The sequence below is a fragment of the Entelurus aequoreus genome, linkage group LG05 (genome assembly GCF_033978785.1).
Source record: "Entelurus aequoreus isolate RoL-2023_Sb linkage group LG05, RoL_Eaeq_v1.1, whole genome shotgun sequence".
NCBI lineage: Eukaryota > Metazoa > Chordata > Actinopteri > Syngnathiformes > Syngnathidae > Entelurus > Entelurus aequoreus.
In genome coordinates this window covers 53,508,695-53,530,344 of record NC_084735.1, presented here as the reverse complement: position 1 = coordinate 53,530,344, position 21,650 = coordinate 53,508,695, and the positions used below count along the sequence as shown (strand labels likewise).

The window sequence follows — 21,650 nt, the reverse complement described above, 5'->3', positions numbered from 1 at the left end:
TCATTCACAAACAAGGACGGGGAGAGAGTCACCACTTAGTGAACAAATGCGTGAGCAAATTGTCGGACAGTTTAAGAACAACATTTCTCAACGAGGTATTGCAAGGAATTTAGGGATTTCACTATCTACGGTCCGTAACATCATCATAAGGTTCAGAGAATCTGGAGAAATCACTGCACGTAAGCGGCAAAGCCGAAAACCAACATTGAATGTCTGTGAACATTGATCCCTCAGGCTATACTGCATCAAAAACCGACATCAGTGTGTAAAGGATATCACCACATGGGCTCAGGAACACTTCAGAAAACCATTGTCAGTAACTACAGTTTGTCGCCACATCTGTAAGTGCAAGTTAAAACTCTACTATGCAAAGCCAAAGCCATTTATCAACATCACTCAGAAACTCCAACGGCTTTGCTGGGGCCAAGCTCAGCTAAGATGGACTGATGCAAAGTGGAAAAGTGTTCTGTGGTCTGAGGAGTCCACATTTCAAATTGTTTTTGGAAACTGTGGACGTCGTGTCCGCAGGACCAAAGGGGAAAAGAACCATTCGGACTATTATAGGCGCAAAGTTCGAAAGCCAGCATCTGTGATGGTATGGGGGTGTATTAGTGCCCAAGACATGGGTAACTTACACATCTGTGAAGGCACCAATAATGCTGAAAAGTACATACAGGTTTTGGAGCAACATATGTTGCCGTCTTTTTCATGGACGCCCCTGCTTATTTCAGCAAGACAATGCCAAGCCACATTCTGCACGTGTTACAACAGCGTGGCCTCGTAGTAAAAGAGTGCGGGTACTAGACTGGCCTGCCTGTAGTCCAGACCTGTCTCCCATTGAAAATGTGTGGCGCATTATGAAGCGTAAAATACGACAACGGAGACCCGGACTGTGGAACAACTTAAGCTGTACTTCAAGCAAGATCCACCTGAAAAGCTTCAAAAATTGGTCTCCTCAGTTCCCAAATGTTGTTAAAAGGAAAGGCCATGTAACACGGTGGTAAAAATGCCCCTGTGCCAACTTTTTTGCAATGTGTTGCTGATATTAAATTCTAAGTTAATGATTATTTGCACAAAAAAAAAAGAAGTTTCTCAGTTCGAACATTAAATATCTTGTCTTTGCAGTGTATTCAATTGAATATAAGTTGAAACGGATTTGCAAATCATTGCGGATAGAGGCTCCAGCACCCCCCGCGACCCCAAAAGGAACACGTGGTAGAAAATTGATGGAGGATGAATGTATTCTGTTTTTATTTAAAATTTACACAACATGCCAACTTCACTGGTTTTGGGTTTTATACATACAGTAGCTACGGAAAGTATCAAACCCCTTTAAATTTTCACTCTTTGTTTCATTGCAGCCATTTGCTAAAATCAAAAAAAGTTAATTTTATTTCTCATTAATCTACTACATTTAGCGCCCCCATCCTGACAGAAAAAACAGACATGTAGATTTTTTTGCAAATGTATTAAAAATAAAAAACTCAACTCAAAAATCACATGTAATTTGTCTTCAGACCCTTGCTCAATACTTTGTTGATGCACCTTTGGCAGCAATTACAGCCTCAAGTATTTTTGAATACAATACCACAAGCTTGGCACACCCATCTTTGGGCAGTTTCGCCCATTTCTCTTTGCAGCACCTCTCGAGCTCTATCAGATTGGATGTCAAGCACTGGTCGGCAACCCAAGATGTCTCTGTATATTATGGCATTCATCTTTCCCTCTATCATGACTAGTCTCCCAGTTCCTGCCGCCGAAAACCATCCCCACAGCAAGATGCTGCCACCACCATGCTTCACTGTAAGAATGGTATTGGCCTGGTGCTGAGCAGTGCCTGGTTTCCTCTAAACATGATGCCTAGCATTCACTCCAAAGAGTTCAAGCTTTGTCTCATCAGACCAGATAATTGTTTCTCATGGTCTGAGAGTCGTTCAGGTGCATTTTGGCAAACTATTTACTAAGAAAGGGTTTCCGTCTGGCCACTCTACCATACAGGCCTGTTTGATGGATTGCTGCAGAGATGGTTGTCCTTCTGGAAGATTCTCCTCTCTCCACAGAGGAATGCTGTAGCTCTGACAGAGTGACCATCGGGTTCTTGGTCACCTACCTGACTAGCAGCCTAACATAAATGCAGCAATTTACAGAGACCTTCTGGATGAAAACTAATGCTTCCCATCCAATCTGATAGAGCTTGAGAGGTGCTGCAAAGAGGAATGGGCAAAGAGGAATGGGCGAAACTGTCCAAAGATAAGTGTGCCAAGCTTGTGGCATCGTATTCAAAAAGACTTGAGGCTGTAATTGCTGCCAAAGGTGCATAAACAAAGTATTGAGCAAAGGGTCTGAATACTTATCTACATGTGATTTTTGAGGTGTTTTTTTTTAATCATTTGCAAAAATATCTACATTTTTTTTTTGTCTGGACACCCATTCTTGTAAAAGCCAACGGTGCCATATTTTATTATCTGGGTTGCACATGACATCACGTGATGATGGCCGACTTTGGCACTTCAACAGTTGGCGATCACTCCAAGCAGCACTAAGAGCGGACTTAGCCAAACTATTTCTAGGTTGGGTCTGCGCAATTATTCAAATTTTAATCGTGATCATGATTTTGGCAGCTGCGATTAAATGAGGGTAATTGTCGGCAATATTAGCATTAAAAAAAACAGGCACAGATGCATTTTTCTAGGCACTGTCAGTACTTGATCGGTACCAGAAGACAGGACGGTCCACGCATGCGCAAAGACCACGCCACTTCATGGACTTGCATTTTTTACAACGGAGCCTCACGACGTCATGTTCTGTGATATTTGAAAGTTAATGAATATTTTGTACTAAGAATAGCTTACTTCGGAGTAAAAGGGAACAAGAATATAAACATGAACAAGGAGTATATTTCTTTTAAAAACTGAATATTATTGCCACATTTTCAGCAACTTTCACTCTTCTGTCATTGCAAATAATGACGCAAGAGGGCAACACTGACTCCCATCGATAAAGGTTTGTTTGATATACTTTGAATTTAATTTTTTAAATGTTGATTTTTTTATTTTTTTTTAAACAAGGCAGTTACTGGTAATTTAAATATAAATCTGCGGCCTGACAAAAAGTAGACTTTTAAATTATCAGTATTGTGAATTGATGTATGTGATGTAAATAAAGTAGTAAAAAAAAATTATTTCCCATTTAAGGCTGCTGAGCTCATCGTTCAGGTTTCTGTACGGTTTCAAAATAAAAACTGTATTCTGAAGCAACGTTTGTTTTGTACGTAATATTTTATATGACATTGGTACTCAAATAAAGATGACAAAAAAGAAAACCATGGTAACAGTGACGGCATGCACGAAAATAACTGCCATAAAACAAGTTAATTGAAGTGATGTAGTCTTCGCGCACGCGTGAACCGATTGTGTAACAACAACAAACAACCACAATGAGATGCATGGCAAAGCGGTGTTGGTGTGCACGTCCACACAAATGATCGAGATGCGGAGACACGTTAAGCATTAACAACACTTTCCTTCTTTTCTCAACCGCCATCGTTTTCCCGCGCAGTAAAGCTGGTTGTTAAAAGAGCGGGTCACCCGTTACCGGCGCAAAGCCCCGACAAACAGCTACAAAGGCTGGAGTGCCTAAAATATAGACGACCGTAACATCAACTGTGCACTGAGGGACCCCATATCAATCTATCTCTCAAAGACACGCCAAAATAACGGCCGTCATAACGTTTTATTTGGCCAAAGACATGTCTTATATATACTGTGAACAGTACAATGAATGTGTTCCTTTGTAAGTGCCTTTCGTGGATAACCTGTTTTTTTTCACTTGCTTGCACTGTATGATCACACTCTGCAATGGCATATTTATTTTGGTTAGCTCTTTATCTGTTGTACATTTAATTTTATTATTAATGAATTATTTATATAGTTATATTTTTAAATGAAAGCCAAGTTCACATTCATTCTTTTGTTTAAAATAGAAAGTACAATAATATATGCATTAATTACCCGTAAATAATCGAGATTTTAATATAGGAGAAAATAATTGTGAATATTATTTTGGCCATAATCTTGAGCCCTACTCTAGGTAATGTTGTAATTTTCAATGTCAAAAAAGAAATTGACTCAAAAAAATATATGTAAAGTAAGGCTCCACTTTTCCAAAAAAAAAAGGCTGATTGCTAATATACATTGGCTTTGCTATTACATGCTATTGATTAGCAATTTTACATGGCCATTTATTTGGTAATGAAAACTACAACTAATGTGCACATTACTATCAAACAGCTGGTGCGTAATAAGTATAATACTTACAGTATTAACACTTTTTTTAACACAAGAAAAAAGACTAGACAGCAAAGACTGAATTGACGAGCCAAGACACCATAAACTATAAGCTATTGAGATGTAACGTTTTGGACTTGCACTTTAATTGAGACTCAGAAATATCACAATAAAACAAAATACAACCATTGGACAGCAATTATCATAATCCGCTATTTTTTTAATGTTGCATTAAAATATTTGACTCTATTATCAAAAACAATATTTATCACACACCCAAAAGTACCGAAAATTGCTAGTTTTCAAGAGGTTATAATGTTTAAAATAAACACTGGTTATTGTCCCCATTAACTCCACAGAGAATACATGTACAACAAAAAACATAGATGAAAGATTGAAATACACAAAAGCGGCATACAATGACCAAGCAGCAACATGCATAAAATATTCTTAAAGTCGTCTTACCTTCTGAAGTCTTATTCTGGGTTTCTTCATTCTGTAGTACATAATATAATATTACCATGGGTTAACATGTTCAATCATTGGCCATCACAATCTACTCACAATCTGTAAGATCTGCAGGATTTCTGGATGCTTCTGGACATATGACTCCACCATTTGTTCAACACTAAAATGCACATCTTGGTTGACGTAGATATATGCCGAGCTGCATAGTCTTTGGTCCTCTGGTGTAGCTTTCAGATAGGCATGGCATCGCTCCAGTACCATATTGTACTGTCCGTAAACATCGGCCTCTGCGTTTATACATGGAACGGTGCCCAACACCCTCAACAAGCTCTGTACATTTGGGTAAAAACCAATGTCTGGGATTTTCAGTGTTGCAAATACTGTGGTTGGCAATATTCTACGTTTGCTTGCGTGCCTCCACTTCACTTCCCAGCAACCGAGCTCTTCGTAGAATGTGTCAGGTCTCGAAAGATTGTTCAAATTGGCGTCTGCCACTTTATCCCGGCGAATGCTGAAACTGTGGTCAGCCATGTAGGATGGCACCAAAGAGAGCCATCTTAAAATCCTCACCATCTCTATACTAAACACTCGATTGACCTCTGCAACAAGATACTGCAGGATAGGCCGTCCCAAGGTTTCTCTGTAAAAGTCCTCAAGCGGGGTGTCGTTTGCATCTTCTTGGTCCATCTCGGGTTTTATCACTTCAACACCAAGCTTTTTGGCTCGACCGACTGCATCTGAAAACCATTTTTTGTTGAGCACAGCAATATCCTGTTGGTACTTGCTTACAAGTTTCAAGGCATTTGAAATAGTGTACTGCAGGGTACTACTCATGCTAATGATTCCCCTGAGACTGGAGTTGAGTATGCACACACAGCAGAGGGTGTTTTTTAGCACGACTAACGACATAATGAAATGGAAATTCTTCAAAACAGGCTTGAGTTTGGCCATCTGTTCAGCAGTATCTTCATCCACCTTTGAAATCATCTCACTGATGCAGTTAAGAAAAGGCTCCAGAATATCTAACATGGTTTGGAAGGCGTCAGTGCCATACTCCCAGGTCCCCCTGAGAATTGCCTTGATTCTGTCCACTTCTCCTTTTATATGCCAATATGCCATGTGGATCTTTTCTTCCAATCTTTTGTACAGCTCTGGTTTCTCCCTGAGTAAGGAGGCCACCTCTTCTACAGTGTCCATGATATTTTGAATTGTGGGCACAGGCATGCAGCGAATAATCCATATGTTGAATGCATATGGGCCACTGGGTGATAGAACCACTTGTGGAAACTCCAGCAAAATCTTGCAAGTGAGGTCTCGCAAGGTTTGACACATGCGTCCTGTCACCAGATAGGAAAGACCCCTGCAGTGCTCCATCCGCAACCCCCACTTATTTCTTAACTCTGACAGAAGAACGTTATACAGACTTTCTGCATTCAAGTCGCAGGGCAAGAATCCAATTAGGTGTTTTTGTGGTAAACCTGCCTCAGTGACAGATCGAATGAAAATTGGGATTTGCTCTTTTCCATCGATACTTGTAATATCTTCGAGCATAATTGAGAAGAATCGAGCATGTCTCAGGCTGTTCTGGATCTCTTCTCTCATTAGCTTCTCACTGAACTGAAGAATTTCCTGTTTGTCAATTTTCTCGGCACATATTTTCTTTACAGAATGCTGACTTAATTCACCAGTCGGCTCATCCGTGTTGATATTGGCACCATTGATGCTGAATCCAGTCAGTGCCAGAATTTCCTTGAAATAAGCTTTCAGAGTGTCTTTAGCTTTGGAACTGCCGATGTGCTCTTCTGCTTGCTTTTCTTTCTTTTCTTCAGGTGTAACATTGTCATGGCCAGAAATTTCTTCTATCGTCTCAATCAGTATTGGTGTTGCGGTTTGCTCTGACAGGAAAAAGCACATAAGTGATAAACTTTTTTGTAGTCTTCTTCAATTATAACTCACTACATTCACACGCATTTTAAAGAAAATACCGTAATTTCCGGACTATAAGCCGCTACTTTTCCTCCTCGTTCTGGTCCCTGCGGCTTATACAACGGTGCGGCTTATATACGGCCTGTTCTTCTCCGACACCGACGAAGAGGATTTTGGTGGTTTTAGTACGCAGGAGGAAGACGATGACACAATGATTAAAGACTGACTTTTCATATACCGGTAGGCTGCTTATTTTGATAACGTACATGCGAGCACTTTGTATTACTTTGCACCGTTGTATTATTTGTACTCTGCACGAATGCTGTTCGCCATGTCAAAGATGTGAAAGTTTGATTGAATGATTGAAAGATTTATAGTTAATAAATGGGACGCTTTGCGTTCCCAAACAGTCATCTCTGTCCCGACAATCCCCTCCGTGGTAGCAGGAACCCCTATATACTACGGTAATTACACATCAAAACCCAGCGGCTTATAGTCGGGTGCGGCTTATATATGGCGCAATCTGTATTTTCCCTTAAATTTAGCTGGTGCGGCTTATAGTCAGGTGCGGCTTATAGTCCGGAAATTACGGTACTTAGATTGAAAGTTGCTTTTTGGAAAATCGCCTATTTTAATGCATGAAAACGTAGTCACTGATTTTTTTTATGGGATGTTCCACTTTAAAAGATTGGGGAGCTCTTGGAAATATGTCTTAAATGATTGTATGCAGGCTTTACACATAATACTGGTTGAAAAAAGTAGTTCAGGGTTCGAAAACAACGCTATTGTGCCAATTTCATTCAACCAATTCCCGCGATTTATGCATCACCTTGCACCTTTGTCCAATACACGCAACAATCAGCGTCATTTCGCCAAATCAAATTTGTCTTTGAATGAATTTAAATGGATGGATGGAAAAGTCATTTTAAGCACGTGACAATATTAATTTTGAGTAGTTGAAATGTTTACATTAACTGTGGCCAAATTAAGCACCAATGTACCGTATTTTTCGGAGTATAATTCGCACCGGCCGAAAATGCAAAATAAAAAGGAAAAAAACATATATAAATCGCACTGGAGTATAAGTCGCATTTTTGGGGGAAATTTATTTGATAAAACCCAACACCAAGAATTGACATTTGAAAAGCAATTTAAAATAAATTAAGAATAGTGAACTACAGGCTGAATAAGTGTACGTTATATGACGCAAAAATAACCAACTGAGAACGTGCCTAGTATGTTAACGTAACATATTATGGTAAGAGTCATTCAAATAACTATAACATATAGAACATGCTTTACGTTTACCAAACAATCTGTCACTCCTAATTGCTAAATCTGATGAAATCTTATACGTCTAGTCTCTTACGTGAATGAGCTAAATAATATTACTTGATATTTTACGGTAATGTGTTAATAATTTCACACATAAGTCACTCCTGAGTATAAGTCGAATTAATTAGGTAAATATAGAAATAAAATGGACTCAATCTCTGTTAGCAAAAATTGCACTTCAATAAATATTGAACATCTAGAAGTGCAGTTATTTCAATAGTTATTACAATTACTTCTCACTCGCGAGTCGCGACTCGGGAGGCGATGTCCGTGTATTCTCTGTGTTTTTTTGTGTGTGTAAGCTAGCGGCCTCGCCTGCTCATAGTGAAATAAATACAAAGAATTTTTGCAACTTGTGCATGACAGAGCAGACAGCAAATAACGAAGCCATTGGTTGGGTTTCTTACTGTAAATAATAACTTATGACTATTTTTAGTTAGAATTTTGTAAAACCGTACAGTCTAACAATGAGCTCTGAGTATGTACTTTTACTGCCATTTAGTGTCTACTTCTAAGTCTGTGTGGTTGAAAACGAGTAAAACAATACAATCAATACATTTTTTGTTAAAATAGTGTGGTTTTTGTAGTTAAGGTTACAAGGAACACTTAAAGCATTGATGATAAAATCACAAGTTGATTCAATGTTATTAAAAAAAAGCCTCAAAACATTGTACTGTAACTTTTGCCGCAACTTTCAGAAAAAGCTATTGCAAATTCAGCCATCACGAAAAAGCCTAAAAAGTCCTGTAGGGGCTGAGTAATACTTAACATCCTTGTACACGTTCAAGCATGCTTTGAACCTTACCTCTTGTACACTTTTTCACAGTGGGTTCCTCCTCAGCCTAGATGGGTTAACAATGGTCAATTATAAAAGGTTACTGATTACTCAAATATATGATAGTAAATGCCATAATGGCTGTCACACTTACAGGGCCTCCAGTACGTTTCCTGCTGCATGTTGATTCATTATTTTTAGATGTAGCAGAATCAAATATTGTTGGAACAGCATCTTCTCTTAAGACGCATGCACTGAAAACCTGGAAATATACAATACACAACATCACACTTTGGAAATATAAAAAAAACTAAATTGTGTTTTTTGGCGGAAATAATCAAAACTATTACAGATAGCCATTTTTTCCCCACACAGAAAAAAAACAAAGGTGTTCTTAACGGCTGCCTTGACAAAATAAAGTAATTAACAGCAATCCTGTGCTTACTGTATTTTTCAGACCATAAGGCACAAGGTGATATTATAATTTCTTTCGACATTTCAAACATTTCCTTGTGGTCTACATTATATGCAATGGTGGTTCTTTCGTCAAAATGTTGCAAAGATTATGTTTTACAGACTATCTTCAAGCCGCTTTCTGACCGTCTCTTTGGAATGCGTCGTTTGGTAGGCGGTGTTATTTACGTGCCTCAACTTCTAGTGTCTTCTCCCGTCATCTTTGTTTTACTTGTTAGCGCTTCCATAGTGAGTTAGCTGACAGATTAAGTTAGAACTGTGCAATACTTTCTTCAGAAATGGCAACAATGGAAGATGAATGCCCCACAACAAAATGATACAGACAAAGAAGGAGCTTATTGACTATGACATTGGCATGGACTACAATGGTACATTGGTACAAGCGCACATTTTCAAGACTTCTGCAGATACCAAATACAGAACAGCGGGTACCAATTCGTAAGAAAAGTTGGTTTTGCATAATATCGCGAAACAAAACGACAGATGTCCCCTAATAGATGCCATTTTGGGGTCCTTACACACACCATAAAAATACCAGACTGTTGAAGCACAGTATGTCTGACTACGATAGCCGTAATGTAAGTCATCAAGCGGTGCGGCTTCATAGCTTACTAAAGTTGTACTTAAACATTTGGACAGATCTTTGAGCGCTGTGTGTAATGTTTTATAAATCAATGAACATTGATCATCTATCAATTAAACATCAAAGTTTTGGTCTTGCTTGCTTACCGGTTCTTGCTAGCTTAATTTGTTGAACAGACGTCAACCTGCGGTCCACACCTATCTTTTATGAATGACTGCAGGGTTTCCCCTTAATGTAACTGAATGTGGCATACCACTACAACAAGATCATGGCAACCACACCTTGAAAATAAGTTTTTTTACATGAAAACAAATTAAAGTACTATATTGTAGCTTCCAGAAGAAGTCACATACAGTCAGACGCTATTTTCAACTTTTATTGACAATCTTATGCTAACAAACGGCACAATTCCAACAGGTTTTACCTCCCGTGCAAACACTTTCTTTTCCGTGCTTCCCCCACACACCACTTGCTCATTCTTCGCCTATCCGCAGCTTCTTCAGGCACGGACGGTGTGTTTAAGATCATGGGAACATTAACACCAAATGAAAACCACACGAACATAAAACATTACCACCAGCAGATCGTTACATTATGAATGGATATAAAGTAAAGGTGGGAATCTTTGGGCACCTCACAATCCAATTACGATTATGATTCAGGAGCTACGATCCCATTAAAAATCAATTATTGATGCATCTTTAATTTACATATATTATATCACTTGCAACTCTAAAAAACAGTGCATTTGTAATAAATAACAGTTAAGTTAATTCCCACATTTATCAAATTAATAAAAACGTGTGCAAAACTGGGACATAAGAGGCCTATAATAAAGAAGCTGGTCGGATATCTTAGTGAGGTGACTCACTGCTGTCAGCCAAATTTTAGAACTGTCTGCATTACTTTATTTACAATAAATAAATCGATTATTGATGTATACTAATCGATTTTATAACAGTCCATGTCCGAATTGCGATGCATCTAAAAATCGATTATTTCCTCCACCTCTAATACAGTATATAACCTATTACGTGTGCACTATTGTCCAGTGATGGACCGAAAACTCAGCCATCAAAAAAAAACTGATCACCGAAAACAGCGCTGCCGAAACTGGACATAAACAAGACGCATGCCATTGTCTGGAACGTTGTCAGCATGTCTGCGATGTGAATGTAACTTTAATATATCCCAAATATATCGGTGGACGGCAATCTATAAAATGTGCAAATATTAAGAGGACAGTGGCGGTTTTTAAGGAGAGAAAGTCCAACTTGAGCAGCAGGACAAAGCAAGTGTGACATCATGCTCGCTGAAGCTCGCTTTTTGCCGGGGACAGTGAGGGACAGAAGTAGACTCTCTAAACACGAGTACCGTACATTCTATAATAAGACTACAAAAATATGATGGATTTGTTGCTAGTCGTTTTTAATAAAAAAGTAACTAAAAGTCTCTAGACACTTGAAAAATTCTCAACAAAGTTAATGCTACAATAAGCAGCAACAATTGCAAATATGTGATGAATTGAGTGATGACGTCATGGCGATCACGCCCCTAACCACGACCCCATCGCCACAGGTATCTTGGCAATCTTGGGGAAACCTTGGACTGCCGTGTACTGGTCACACTTATTACACAATGTACCATGTTAAAATGTATTTAACGTCAGTAAGCACGACCAGAATCAATATATTCAAAAGGTGCACTGTCTTTTTTGAGAAAATGAAAGGGTTTTAAGCATGCCTTATAGACCAAAAAATACGGTAATCGGATTAATTTTTATTTAGCATTTGACAGCATTTACATATATACAAAATAGATTTAAATGCCATCATGGTGAACCCAACTGAACAACACAGGTTTAGTAGCTTTATCTTCCCACAGAACAGTCCAGAACTAACAGAAAAACACAATTTGTACAAGCCTTTTACCTCTTGAGAGATCATAGAGAGCTCAAAGTGTTTTGCACAAAGTTTGTAAAGTTTATGCAGTTCCTCCGGAGCTTGGGATGCCAGATCCTGACGACAACAGTTATCCAACCATTGTTTGCAGCTGAAATACATAAAACAGTTATGAGACAGGAATTAAAAAAACACAATATATATTTTGTAGAATGTCAAATGTAATTGTTATTTTAGGGAGTTTAGCAGTGTGAAAGAATTCTACACTGACTTCTCAATGTTTAGCACAAATGTGTCTAAAAAATGCACACCAAAAAAGTAAACATGCAGAGGACATTTTGATACATTTTGTGCTTTAGGACAGCGATTCTCAAACTGTGGTACGTGTACTATTGATGTGCAGATCAATACTGAAATATTGATATCGCCGATACCAGATCTTTATGCCCAAATATAAATTCTCAAATCAAAATATTGATACTTGAGTTATTTGAGATAATGTATATCATTAACAAGAACAAAGTGGTAACTAATTCAATCATTGAGATCTTGTCTAAATGAAACACGATTGGTGGGAATTATTTTCTTCTTCTGCCTAGGTAAGTACGTAATGTGCAAGCGCAGCGGCACTCTGTGCTTTGCTCAGTATCGTCGATACCAGTCTGAATTTTACTCGTATCGGATAGGAAAGAAGGTCAGTGATATCGCACATCACTATCAAGTACAACTAGTCAGAGCAGTTTATAGACAAGAGTATGTACAACTCAGTTTCAGACAATCTTCTTAATTATTGGTCAAAAGCCCCTCACGTGACTTCAGGGAGCCATGTTGAACAGCAGTTTTAAGCTGCTGCTAAGCGACACCGCACTTCCTTATCGGACATCTCTTTTATTTGACAAGTTTTTTGCCATGTAAACATGCCCTGTTGTGCAGTATCGGGACGCTCCACTCGCCAAAAATGCATTGCATCGAGGACAATTATGGAAAATAAAGGTTAGACGGGAAGGCTAAAGTGCCAAAGACTGACAACAGTATCTTGTGCGGGTAAGCAAACACACTGTACACATGGGAAACTAAGTATATATCTCTCAGTAACAGTGAATTAATACAATTTGCCTGACAAAACTTTACTTCAAAACTGCACTTTACCTGCATTTGTCATAAATAATACATACTAATAAATATTGCAGTAAAAATCAGCATTAGTTCAGTATGGTGATAATAATATCAGGAAGCCATGCCGACTTGCTACAGCAAAAAAAAAAAAAAAAAAAAAAAGAGTTAAAAAAAAACTAAAGTAAAAGCACAGATATATATAGCAGAGTGATTACAAACAATTCATTGGAGGCAGCCACCACAATTAACTTACTTCACACAAAAGTCATAATTTCTCAGTAATTGTTGGTCCGTAGCAAATGAGGGCAATACATTGTTTTTGGTCGTTTTGTGCATTTTTTGTTTTGTTTATTGCACCGTGGAGAGCGTGTTAGCCTGCTAATTACTAAACACTGCATAAATGTATACAGCGGAGGGCATCAAATACGGCCCCAAAATGTATCCTAAGTAATCTTTGACAAAAAAACATGTTTTATTGTAAGTTTATGAGCTAGAGTATGTTTACAACTATATTTAGACTTATTATTTTGGATTTTGTTAGAAAAAAACGTTTAAGACTGCAATTGCATGCTTCCGGCCGGACATGTCCTGGGGTTTAGTTGTCCATTCTCTCTATACACAGCTCTGCCACTAGTGGTACGCGGGCTCCATCTATCAGAATCAGAGTCAGAATCAGAATAGTTTTATTGCCATTGTTTGAGAACGGGTTCACAAACTAGGAATTTTTCTTGGTGCAATCGTGCAACATAAAACACATATTTGGTAATAAAAAGAGCTGTAACTGAGCTGAGCTGTAACTATCCATCCATCCATCCATTTTATACCGCTTGGAACCAAATGTTCCTGAACTTTTGGTGGAAAATGGCCCATTTACACAGATTCCTAGGGGGATGCCAACTTTCTAATGTATTTTACACGGTATATCCCACCCTCTCACGGCTTCTTGTACATAATGACTTAATTACATACGCACGTAACACATGCAAGCACATTAGCTTTAGGTATTGTTAGCTAATAATAGCAATTTTGATAGCTAGCGTTACCTGTAGGGATGATGTTTGATAAGAAATTATCGAGTTCGAGCCTATTATCGAATCCTCTTATCGAACCGATTCCTTATTGATTCTCTAATCGAGTCCAGATAGGTTGTTGTATATGGAAAAAAACAATATTTGGTTTAACAAAAGCTCACTTTTATTATATAAGAAAAAAATAAAATCTAATAAATAAATAAATATTCACTGTTACCCCCCCTAAAAAATAAAATAAATGAATATTGACTGTTGTTACCCAAAGTATATTAAGTGGTATTTTTCAGAAAAACAAATATATACAGTAACACAAAAACAACCTGTCTCTGTGATCACTATAGGTGTATAAATAATAATAGTGTTAAATAAAATCAGTCCCTTGGGCACAAAACTGAAAATAATACAGCTCTCCAAAAAGTGCACTTCTGCTGCTATTTGACATAACTGTTTGTTATGATGCTTTGACATTTTTGCACTTTATTTCTTTATTGAAAGAAAATTCGATGAAGAGAAAAGTTGTTTGCAAATGTGGTTACAATGCTAAAAAATGAAAAGTTAAAGCTAAAAAAAGAAATACACTTTATTGAGTTAACATTATTTCTTTATAGGGGGAAAGATGTGATGTTATGAGCTAGGCTAGGGAAAATAACAACTACACTACCCAGCATGCGCGGTAGCCCCGAAAAGTGTTGTTGCATGTTGTGACGCCGGCAGCTAAGAATGACGTTATGAGCACGCTGTGAAAGTAAACGTCAAGAACTCAGCCAACACGCCTCGTCTGCATTATTTATAATTAGACAGACAACACATATACGGTGTGATTTTGTTTTGTTTACAAGGAAAGAAAAACAAAAGGTAAAAAAGGGAGATGTCATATATATGTATGTGCTGTGGTTGCTTTAAGAACGTTGCGACAGCTGCTGTAAAGGAGGTGCGTTGCTAGCCTGGTTGCTATGTTTCCGGTTGGTCGTAAAAGTGTTTGTCATGTGTTTGTACCCTGCTCAAATCTCTCAGTAAAGTTATTCATTGGATTATACCTTTTGTTTTGAACTTTATTACACCTTGGAGCGCTTTTTCCGGTCCATTTTTTTCCTGCTTTCCCTATCTGCTCCTAATCAGAGCTATGTGATGTAATTTCTTGTGATGTCCCACAGAGCATTTCTGGTCGGGACGGGATTTGTTCCGAGGGATTCGAATAAAGAACCAACTCTTTTTCTTTACTATAGTGGTCTCGATAACGGGTACCGGTTCTAAAAAAAGGATTAGAATCCGAGGACTCGGTTCTTTTCTTATCGAACAACCGGGAAAACCGGTTTCGAGTATCATCCCTAGTTACCTGTCATAGAATGTATATTCTATCATAACAACAACACGACTTCAAATTGTTGGTTGCTTCTCTTGGACTACTTTTGTATGTGTGCACACGCTCTCTGCATGTGCATGTTGACGAGACAGGGTGAGTAACTGGTGTAAACACTAATCATTTTATTCGGGCCGGTAAAATGTTTATTACATAAACTTTGTAATTGTGAAACATATTGACAATTGTCCAACTAATGTGTTCTGTTACACCAGTAATGGTAACATAAGCTAGTCTGTGGTATATTTTGCTTTGAAAAATTGTACTGTGAAGAAGTTGCAAAGAGCACCTTTAAATAAAACATCTGCTCTATTTGTAATTACTAATTAGGCCTACTATGCTACTGTATTTTAGTGTTGGTCATTATGGTGGTACTTGGACAGCCAAGTGTTGGTGGAAAAAAAGACATACCCTAAACCACTGCTTTAGGCTATGTCTACACTAAGCCGGATAACCCCTTAAACCAGGGGTCGGCAACCCGCGGCTCTAGAGCCGCATGCGGCTCTTTAGCGCCGCCCTAGTGGCTCTCTGAAGCTTTTTCAAAAATGTATGAAAAATGGAAAAAGATGAGGGGAAAAAAAATGTTTTTTTTGTTTTAATGTGGTTTCTGTAGGAGGACAAACATGACACAAACCTCCCTAATTGTAATAAATCACACTGTTTGTATTAAACATGCTTCACTGATTCGAGTATTTGGCGAGCGCCGTTTTGTCCTACTAATTTTGGCGGTCCTTGAACTCACCGTAGTTCGTTTACATTTATAACTTTCTCCGACTTCCTAGGACGTGTTTTATGCCACTTCTTTTCTGTCTCATTTTGTCCACCAAACTTTTAACGTTGTGCGTGAATACACAAAGGTGAGTTTTGTTGATGTTATTGACTTGTGTGGAGTGCTAATCAAACATATTTGGTCACTGCATGACTGCAAGGTAATCGATGCTAACATGCTATTTAGGCTAGCTATATGTACATATGGGTGAGGGCCGACATCCAGGCAACTGAGCTACGTACGGGTTCTTCGAGCCATAGCAACCAGACTGGCGTTGAAAACAAACCGTTGCCATTACTCTTTAACCTGTCGACCTACGCCTGTTAAACCCGTCATTCTGCCTCCAAAATGCCGAAAAACTGTGTTGTTTTTGGTTGTGCTAACCACAACCGGAAACAGGGAAAACAGAGGTTGTATTTTGTTCTGCCAAAGCGTGATAAAAGCCCACAGAGACGAGACAAATGGCTCGCAGCTTTACACCGGGAAAACGAGGACGGTTCTCACTGGAGTCCCCCAAAGTCCCGGGTCGTGTGTTCGGATCACTTCATTTCTGGTAAATATAAGAAACAAAAATCCACCTTCTTAACCACAACTTGGCTATACCGTCCGTGGTAATGTTGTACTTGTTGAATTTGTACCTTACAACGTTCGACAGCTGAAGTTGTTGTTGTACAAAAATAACATGCGGTATATACTATATAGTCTAAAGCCTAGCAAGGGGGCGGGCCGAAACCCGGCCCGCCCCCTTTCTAGGCTTTAGACTATTTTCGAAAACCGGACAACGAGAGGATACCAAAGGCAGCGTTTAGATGGACACCACCGGGAAAACGTAAGCCAGGGCGGCCAAAGAACACCTGGCGAAGAACAGTTGTACTTAAACAATACATGTAGCCCTCAAATCTCTCAATATTTTATACACTAACACTTGATCTTGTTGTTGATAACTTCTGCGTCTCTTTCTTAGTAGCGCGCAGGCTAAGCTAACTAGAAAGCTAAGCTAAGCCTGAGAAGCTTTAAAGTTCACTGAGACGAGTCTGACGCAAATAATACATTTTCGTTTTTTCACACGATATGCGAATAAGTAAAAATGCGTAAATGAAGGATTTAACGCCGACTTCCAAGCCACAACGCTCGTTAAATGCTTTTTCTGTCAATGCTGTGTTCGCTGTGAGCTGGTTTGTTTTCAACGAATTCCCGGTTGCTAGGGGATTGGTAGGCGGAAGTGACGTAGGTCCGCCCTCACCCATTGCATCATTATGCCTCATTTGTAGCTATATTTGAGCTCATTTAGTTTCCTTTAAGTCATCTCAATTCAATGTATATCTCATGACACACTATCTGTATGTAATATGGCTTCTAATTTGTTGCGGCTCCAGACAGATTTGTTTTTGTATTTTTGGTCCAATATGGCTCTTTCAACATTTTGGGTTGCCGACCCCTGCCTTAAACGAATAATTATTTAGCCTAAGCCCCGTTTCAGCCACACTTAACTGGCGTTTAAGGTCCCCTCCTTGGATAATTTTTTACACGGGTAAGTGCGCCATGTATTTCTTGAATCTCCGGCTCTTAGCTTTGTATGGACTCATTGATCGTTTACAAACTGAGTTCGGAGAGGAAGTGACGCCAGAAAAACAATGCCCACACAGGAAGTGACGTCAGAAAGAACGCGCCACAGCCAGCTTCACAATAAAGCGGTTTCGTAACCCGGAGCTAACCACTGGAAAGATGGAGGCGAGTCATCCAGACATGCCCGTGTTTCTCCTTCTTCTACATGTGCAGACGCTTGTGGAAATCACACATGAATACCTTGAGAGAAAGCGATTGCAGCTATTTGGGATACAACACTTCTCTGGCAACAAGAGAACTTTCGAATGTCCAGGTCAGCTGTGATTCTACTTAGGGAAAAACTTTGTCCATTTGTCGAAGGGGAGACAACGAGAATGCGGGCTCCCGTGGATGAGATAAAAAAGGCAGCGTGTGCTTTGTATTACCTGGCCGTCGAGAGAAGACTACGTAAAACGGCGAATGCTTTTGGACTGGCAAAGCAGACTGTATCAGTTATTGTCTGCCATGTATGTCGCGGACTCAACGTCTAGGTCCAGAGTATATAAAGTCACCAAAAACGAATGGACAATGAAGGTGAAGGCAAAAGGGTGAGGAGTGTCCTGAACAGATATCTAGATCCCCAGAATGATTGTTGCAAAATGTTCTTTGTCACATTGTGTACTTTCATGTGTTTATTAAAGATTTGATGAATTTATGATGGCTTAGGTGTGATTCACTACAATAGGGCCCCACAGCACACTGGATTCCAGTTAATTGAAATACCACAACACTGGATATTGTTCAGATAAGTTAAATTTAAGAACTTGCACACAAAGCAACACTGGAGGTGACTATGACGTGCGCATTTTCCGTGCATGCGTACTAGGTCACGTTGCGCCGGCGGACGGAGGGTTGAGGGGGTCTTAAATGACCAATGTTTGTGTGTGGACAAGGATAAGGTAAGGTTGGATTTACCCTGGATAACCTTAGTGTAAACAGGGCCTTAGTATAACACAATTCAAATTAAGGTCGATATTTACTAAGCGATCTAAACAAAACAACGGGGTCTGTAGGGATGATACTCGAAACCGATTTTCCCGGATGTTCGATAAGATAAGAACCGAGTCCTCTGACTCTACCGTGTGTGCTCGTCACTCCCGTTGCATGCTGGGTAGTGTAGCTGTTATATTCCCTAGCTCATAACATCACATCTTTCCCCCTATAAAGAAATAATGTTAACTCAATAAAGTGTATTTCTTTTTTAGCTTTAACTTTTCATTTTTTAGCATTGTAACCACATTTGCAAACAACTTTTCTCTTCATAGAATTTTCTTTCAATAAAGAAATAAAGTGCAAAAATGTCAAAGCATCATAACAAACAGTTATGTCAAATAGCAGCAGAAGTGCACTTTTTGGAGAGCTGTATTATTTTCAGTTTTGTGCCCAAAGGACTGATTTTATTTAACACTATATTATTATTTATACACCTATAGTGATCACAGAGACAGGTTGTTTTTGTGTTACGGTATATATTTGTTTTTCTGAAAAATACCACTTAACATACTTTGGGTAACAACAGTCAATATTTATTTTTATTTTTTTAGGGGGTAACAGTCAATATTTATTAGAGATGTCCGGTAATATCGGCCTGCCGATATTATCGGCCGATAAATGCTTTAAAATTTAATATCGGAAATTATCGGTATCGGTTTTTTTATTATCAGTATCAAGTTTTTTATTTATTTTTATTTAATTAAATCAACTTACACTTACAATTAGTGCACCAACCCAAAAAACCTCCCTCCCCCATTTACACTCGTTCACACAAAAGGGTTGTTTCTTTCTGTTATTAGTATTCTGGTTCCTACATTATATATCAACATATATCAATACAGTCTGCAAGGGATACAGTCCGTAAGCACACATGATTGTGCGTGCTGCTGGTCCACTAATAGTACTAACCTTTAACAGTTAATTTTACTCATTTTCATTAATTACTAGTTTCTATGTAACTGTTTTTATAATGTTTTACTTTTTTTTTTTTCAAGAAATTGTTTTTAATTTATTTATCTTATTTTATTAATTTTTTTAAAAAAAGGACTTTATCTTCACCATACCTGGTTGTCCAAATTAGGCATAATAATGTGTTAATTCCACGACTGTATATATAGATATCGGTTGACATCAGGATCGGTAATTAAAGAGTCTGAAAAGATCGGAATATCGGATATCTGCAAAAAGCCATTATCGGACATCCTTAATAAAAAAAAGTTTTATTAGATTTTATTTTTTTCTTATATAATAAAAGTGAGCTTTAGCTAAACCAAATATTGTGTGTTTTTTCCATTTACAACAACCTATCTGGACTCGATAAGAGAATCAATAAGGCATCGATAAGAGGATTCGATAATAGGCTCGAACTCGATAATTTCTTATCAAACATCATCCCTAGGCGTCTGTGGTCTATTGGTATTATATCTAGTAATACAGGTAATTGATTATAAATACACTATTTTTGCTGCACACCGGGGGACAATAAAAAAACGGCGCTGCGCGCCTAAAATGGCCCCCAAGCCGGACTTTGGACACACACACTTTATATTACATTTCAGGCCGATATATTCGACTTTCATACTTGCACTGCAAAAAACCGCAGTAATCTACCGAAATAGCACATTTTTAAATAAGGCCGGCACAATTAAATTCTGACATTAACTATGCTTAAAAGTTGTCCCGCAAGATGATTGCTATGCTAAGCTAAGTTACCACGCAGGGACGCTAGGTGTCGTTAATATATTTGTAATTTACACTCCCAAAAGTTTAGAAATACGCTCTCCATTATATTTTGCCACAACGGCAGGCAATGCATTATTCTGATATTACAACTAAACCGAGTTAATATTAGCCTGGCAGGCAGGACGGGCGTGTTTCGGGAGTGTGGCGAGTCTGCGCCATTTTCAACCGACTTGTGTGACTGATGCTGAGCTAGCAATGCTAACGTAAGGATGCTAACACGTTCCAATGGCAAAGCTCGCCGGCATATGCACGTTTAGCGGCACAATGGGGGGCGCTCTTACCGCTCTGGGTCGGCGGGGAAGCTGAAAAGTGGAGTGTTGTTGTCGGGCCCTTCTTGCTGGTAACCACAGTTGGCTGCGGCGCAGCAGTCAGTCATGTTGGATAGCAATGTAGCTAAGCTAAGCTAGCAAGTTAGCTAGCTTAGCTCGGGAGTCCGCTGAGCGAAACCTGCACAAGTCTACAGAATCATGCCCTGGCGACGGCGTGTGCCGCCAACAGTGTGTACGAACGCAATGCTCGCCTCAAGTATTTTTGAGAAGCTAAGACCCGACTACTTGCATTGTTAAAAAGTTGATGCTGCGCGGTCCGCCAGTCGCTGAAAGCGTGAACCAGGAACTGGACCGTGCGGTTACACATGTTGGCCAGCAGAGGGCGGAAAACACCTCATTCGCTGCATTCTACCGACTGTGGAAAACAATTGGTCACTATTGCATTGACTTGGGCGTCGTGGCTCGGTTGGTAGAGCGAGGATTCCAGGTTCGATCCCCGCTTCCGCCATCCTAATCGCTGCCGAGACACTTTACCCACCTGCTCCCAGTGCCAAAAGTGCTCCAAAACCCTCAAATCTAGACTCCAAACATCCCAGAACAAGCTAGTCAGGTTACTTTTAGACCTCCACCCCAGATCACACCTCACCCCAACCCACTCCTCCAAAGTGGGCTGGCTCAGGGAGGAGGACAGAGTAAAACAACTTGCACTGAGCCTAGTCCAGGGGTGTCCAAACTTTTTCTACTGAGGGCCGCATACGGAAAACTTAAAACCTGCGGGGGCCATTTTGATAGTTTTCATTTTCAAATCATAACAAAATATATGGATTTTTTTTTTTACCTTTAGTCCCGGGGACCATAAAGTGTCTAAGTCATTAAAATGTTAAAAAAAAGTCAAATTATTTTTTAATTTTGTTAATTTAACGTTTACAGTAAATCTCTACAGTATATCAACTTCAGGTTGATATAAAATTTAAAAAACCAAAAAGGTTTTATGCTTTTTCTGTCAAGACAACTTA

General features: G+C 39.0%; 1 protein-coding gene across 2 annotated transcripts in view; it reads right to left on the bottom strand.

Moving 5' to 3' along the window:
* Positions 1-21,055, bottom strand: part of si:dkey-250d21.1 (uncharacterized) — a 41,442-nt gene extending 20,387 nt beyond the window's left edge. Inside the window, exons 1-6 of one of the 2 annotated variants that reach the window (XM_062048384.1) lie at positions 20,647-21,055; positions 11,779-11,899; positions 8,945-9,052; positions 8,821-8,857; positions 4,851-6,649; positions 4,753-4,782 (exon numbers count right to left, since the gene is read on the bottom strand). In XM_062048384.1, coding sequence (XP_061904368.1) covers positions 4,753-4,782; positions 4,851-6,649; positions 8,821-8,857; positions 8,945-9,052; positions 11,779-11,899; positions 20,647-20,741 — 2,190 coding nt within the window. In that variant the 5' untranslated portion in view covers positions 20,742-21,055. Of the gene's footprint in view, positions 1-4,751; positions 4,783-4,850; positions 6,650-8,820; positions 8,858-8,944; positions 9,053-11,778; positions 11,900-20,646 lie in introns of both variants that reach the window. The other variant, XM_062048385.1, reaches the window with a different exon arrangement.
* Between the last annotated feature and the right edge of the window lie 595 nt (positions 21,056-21,650).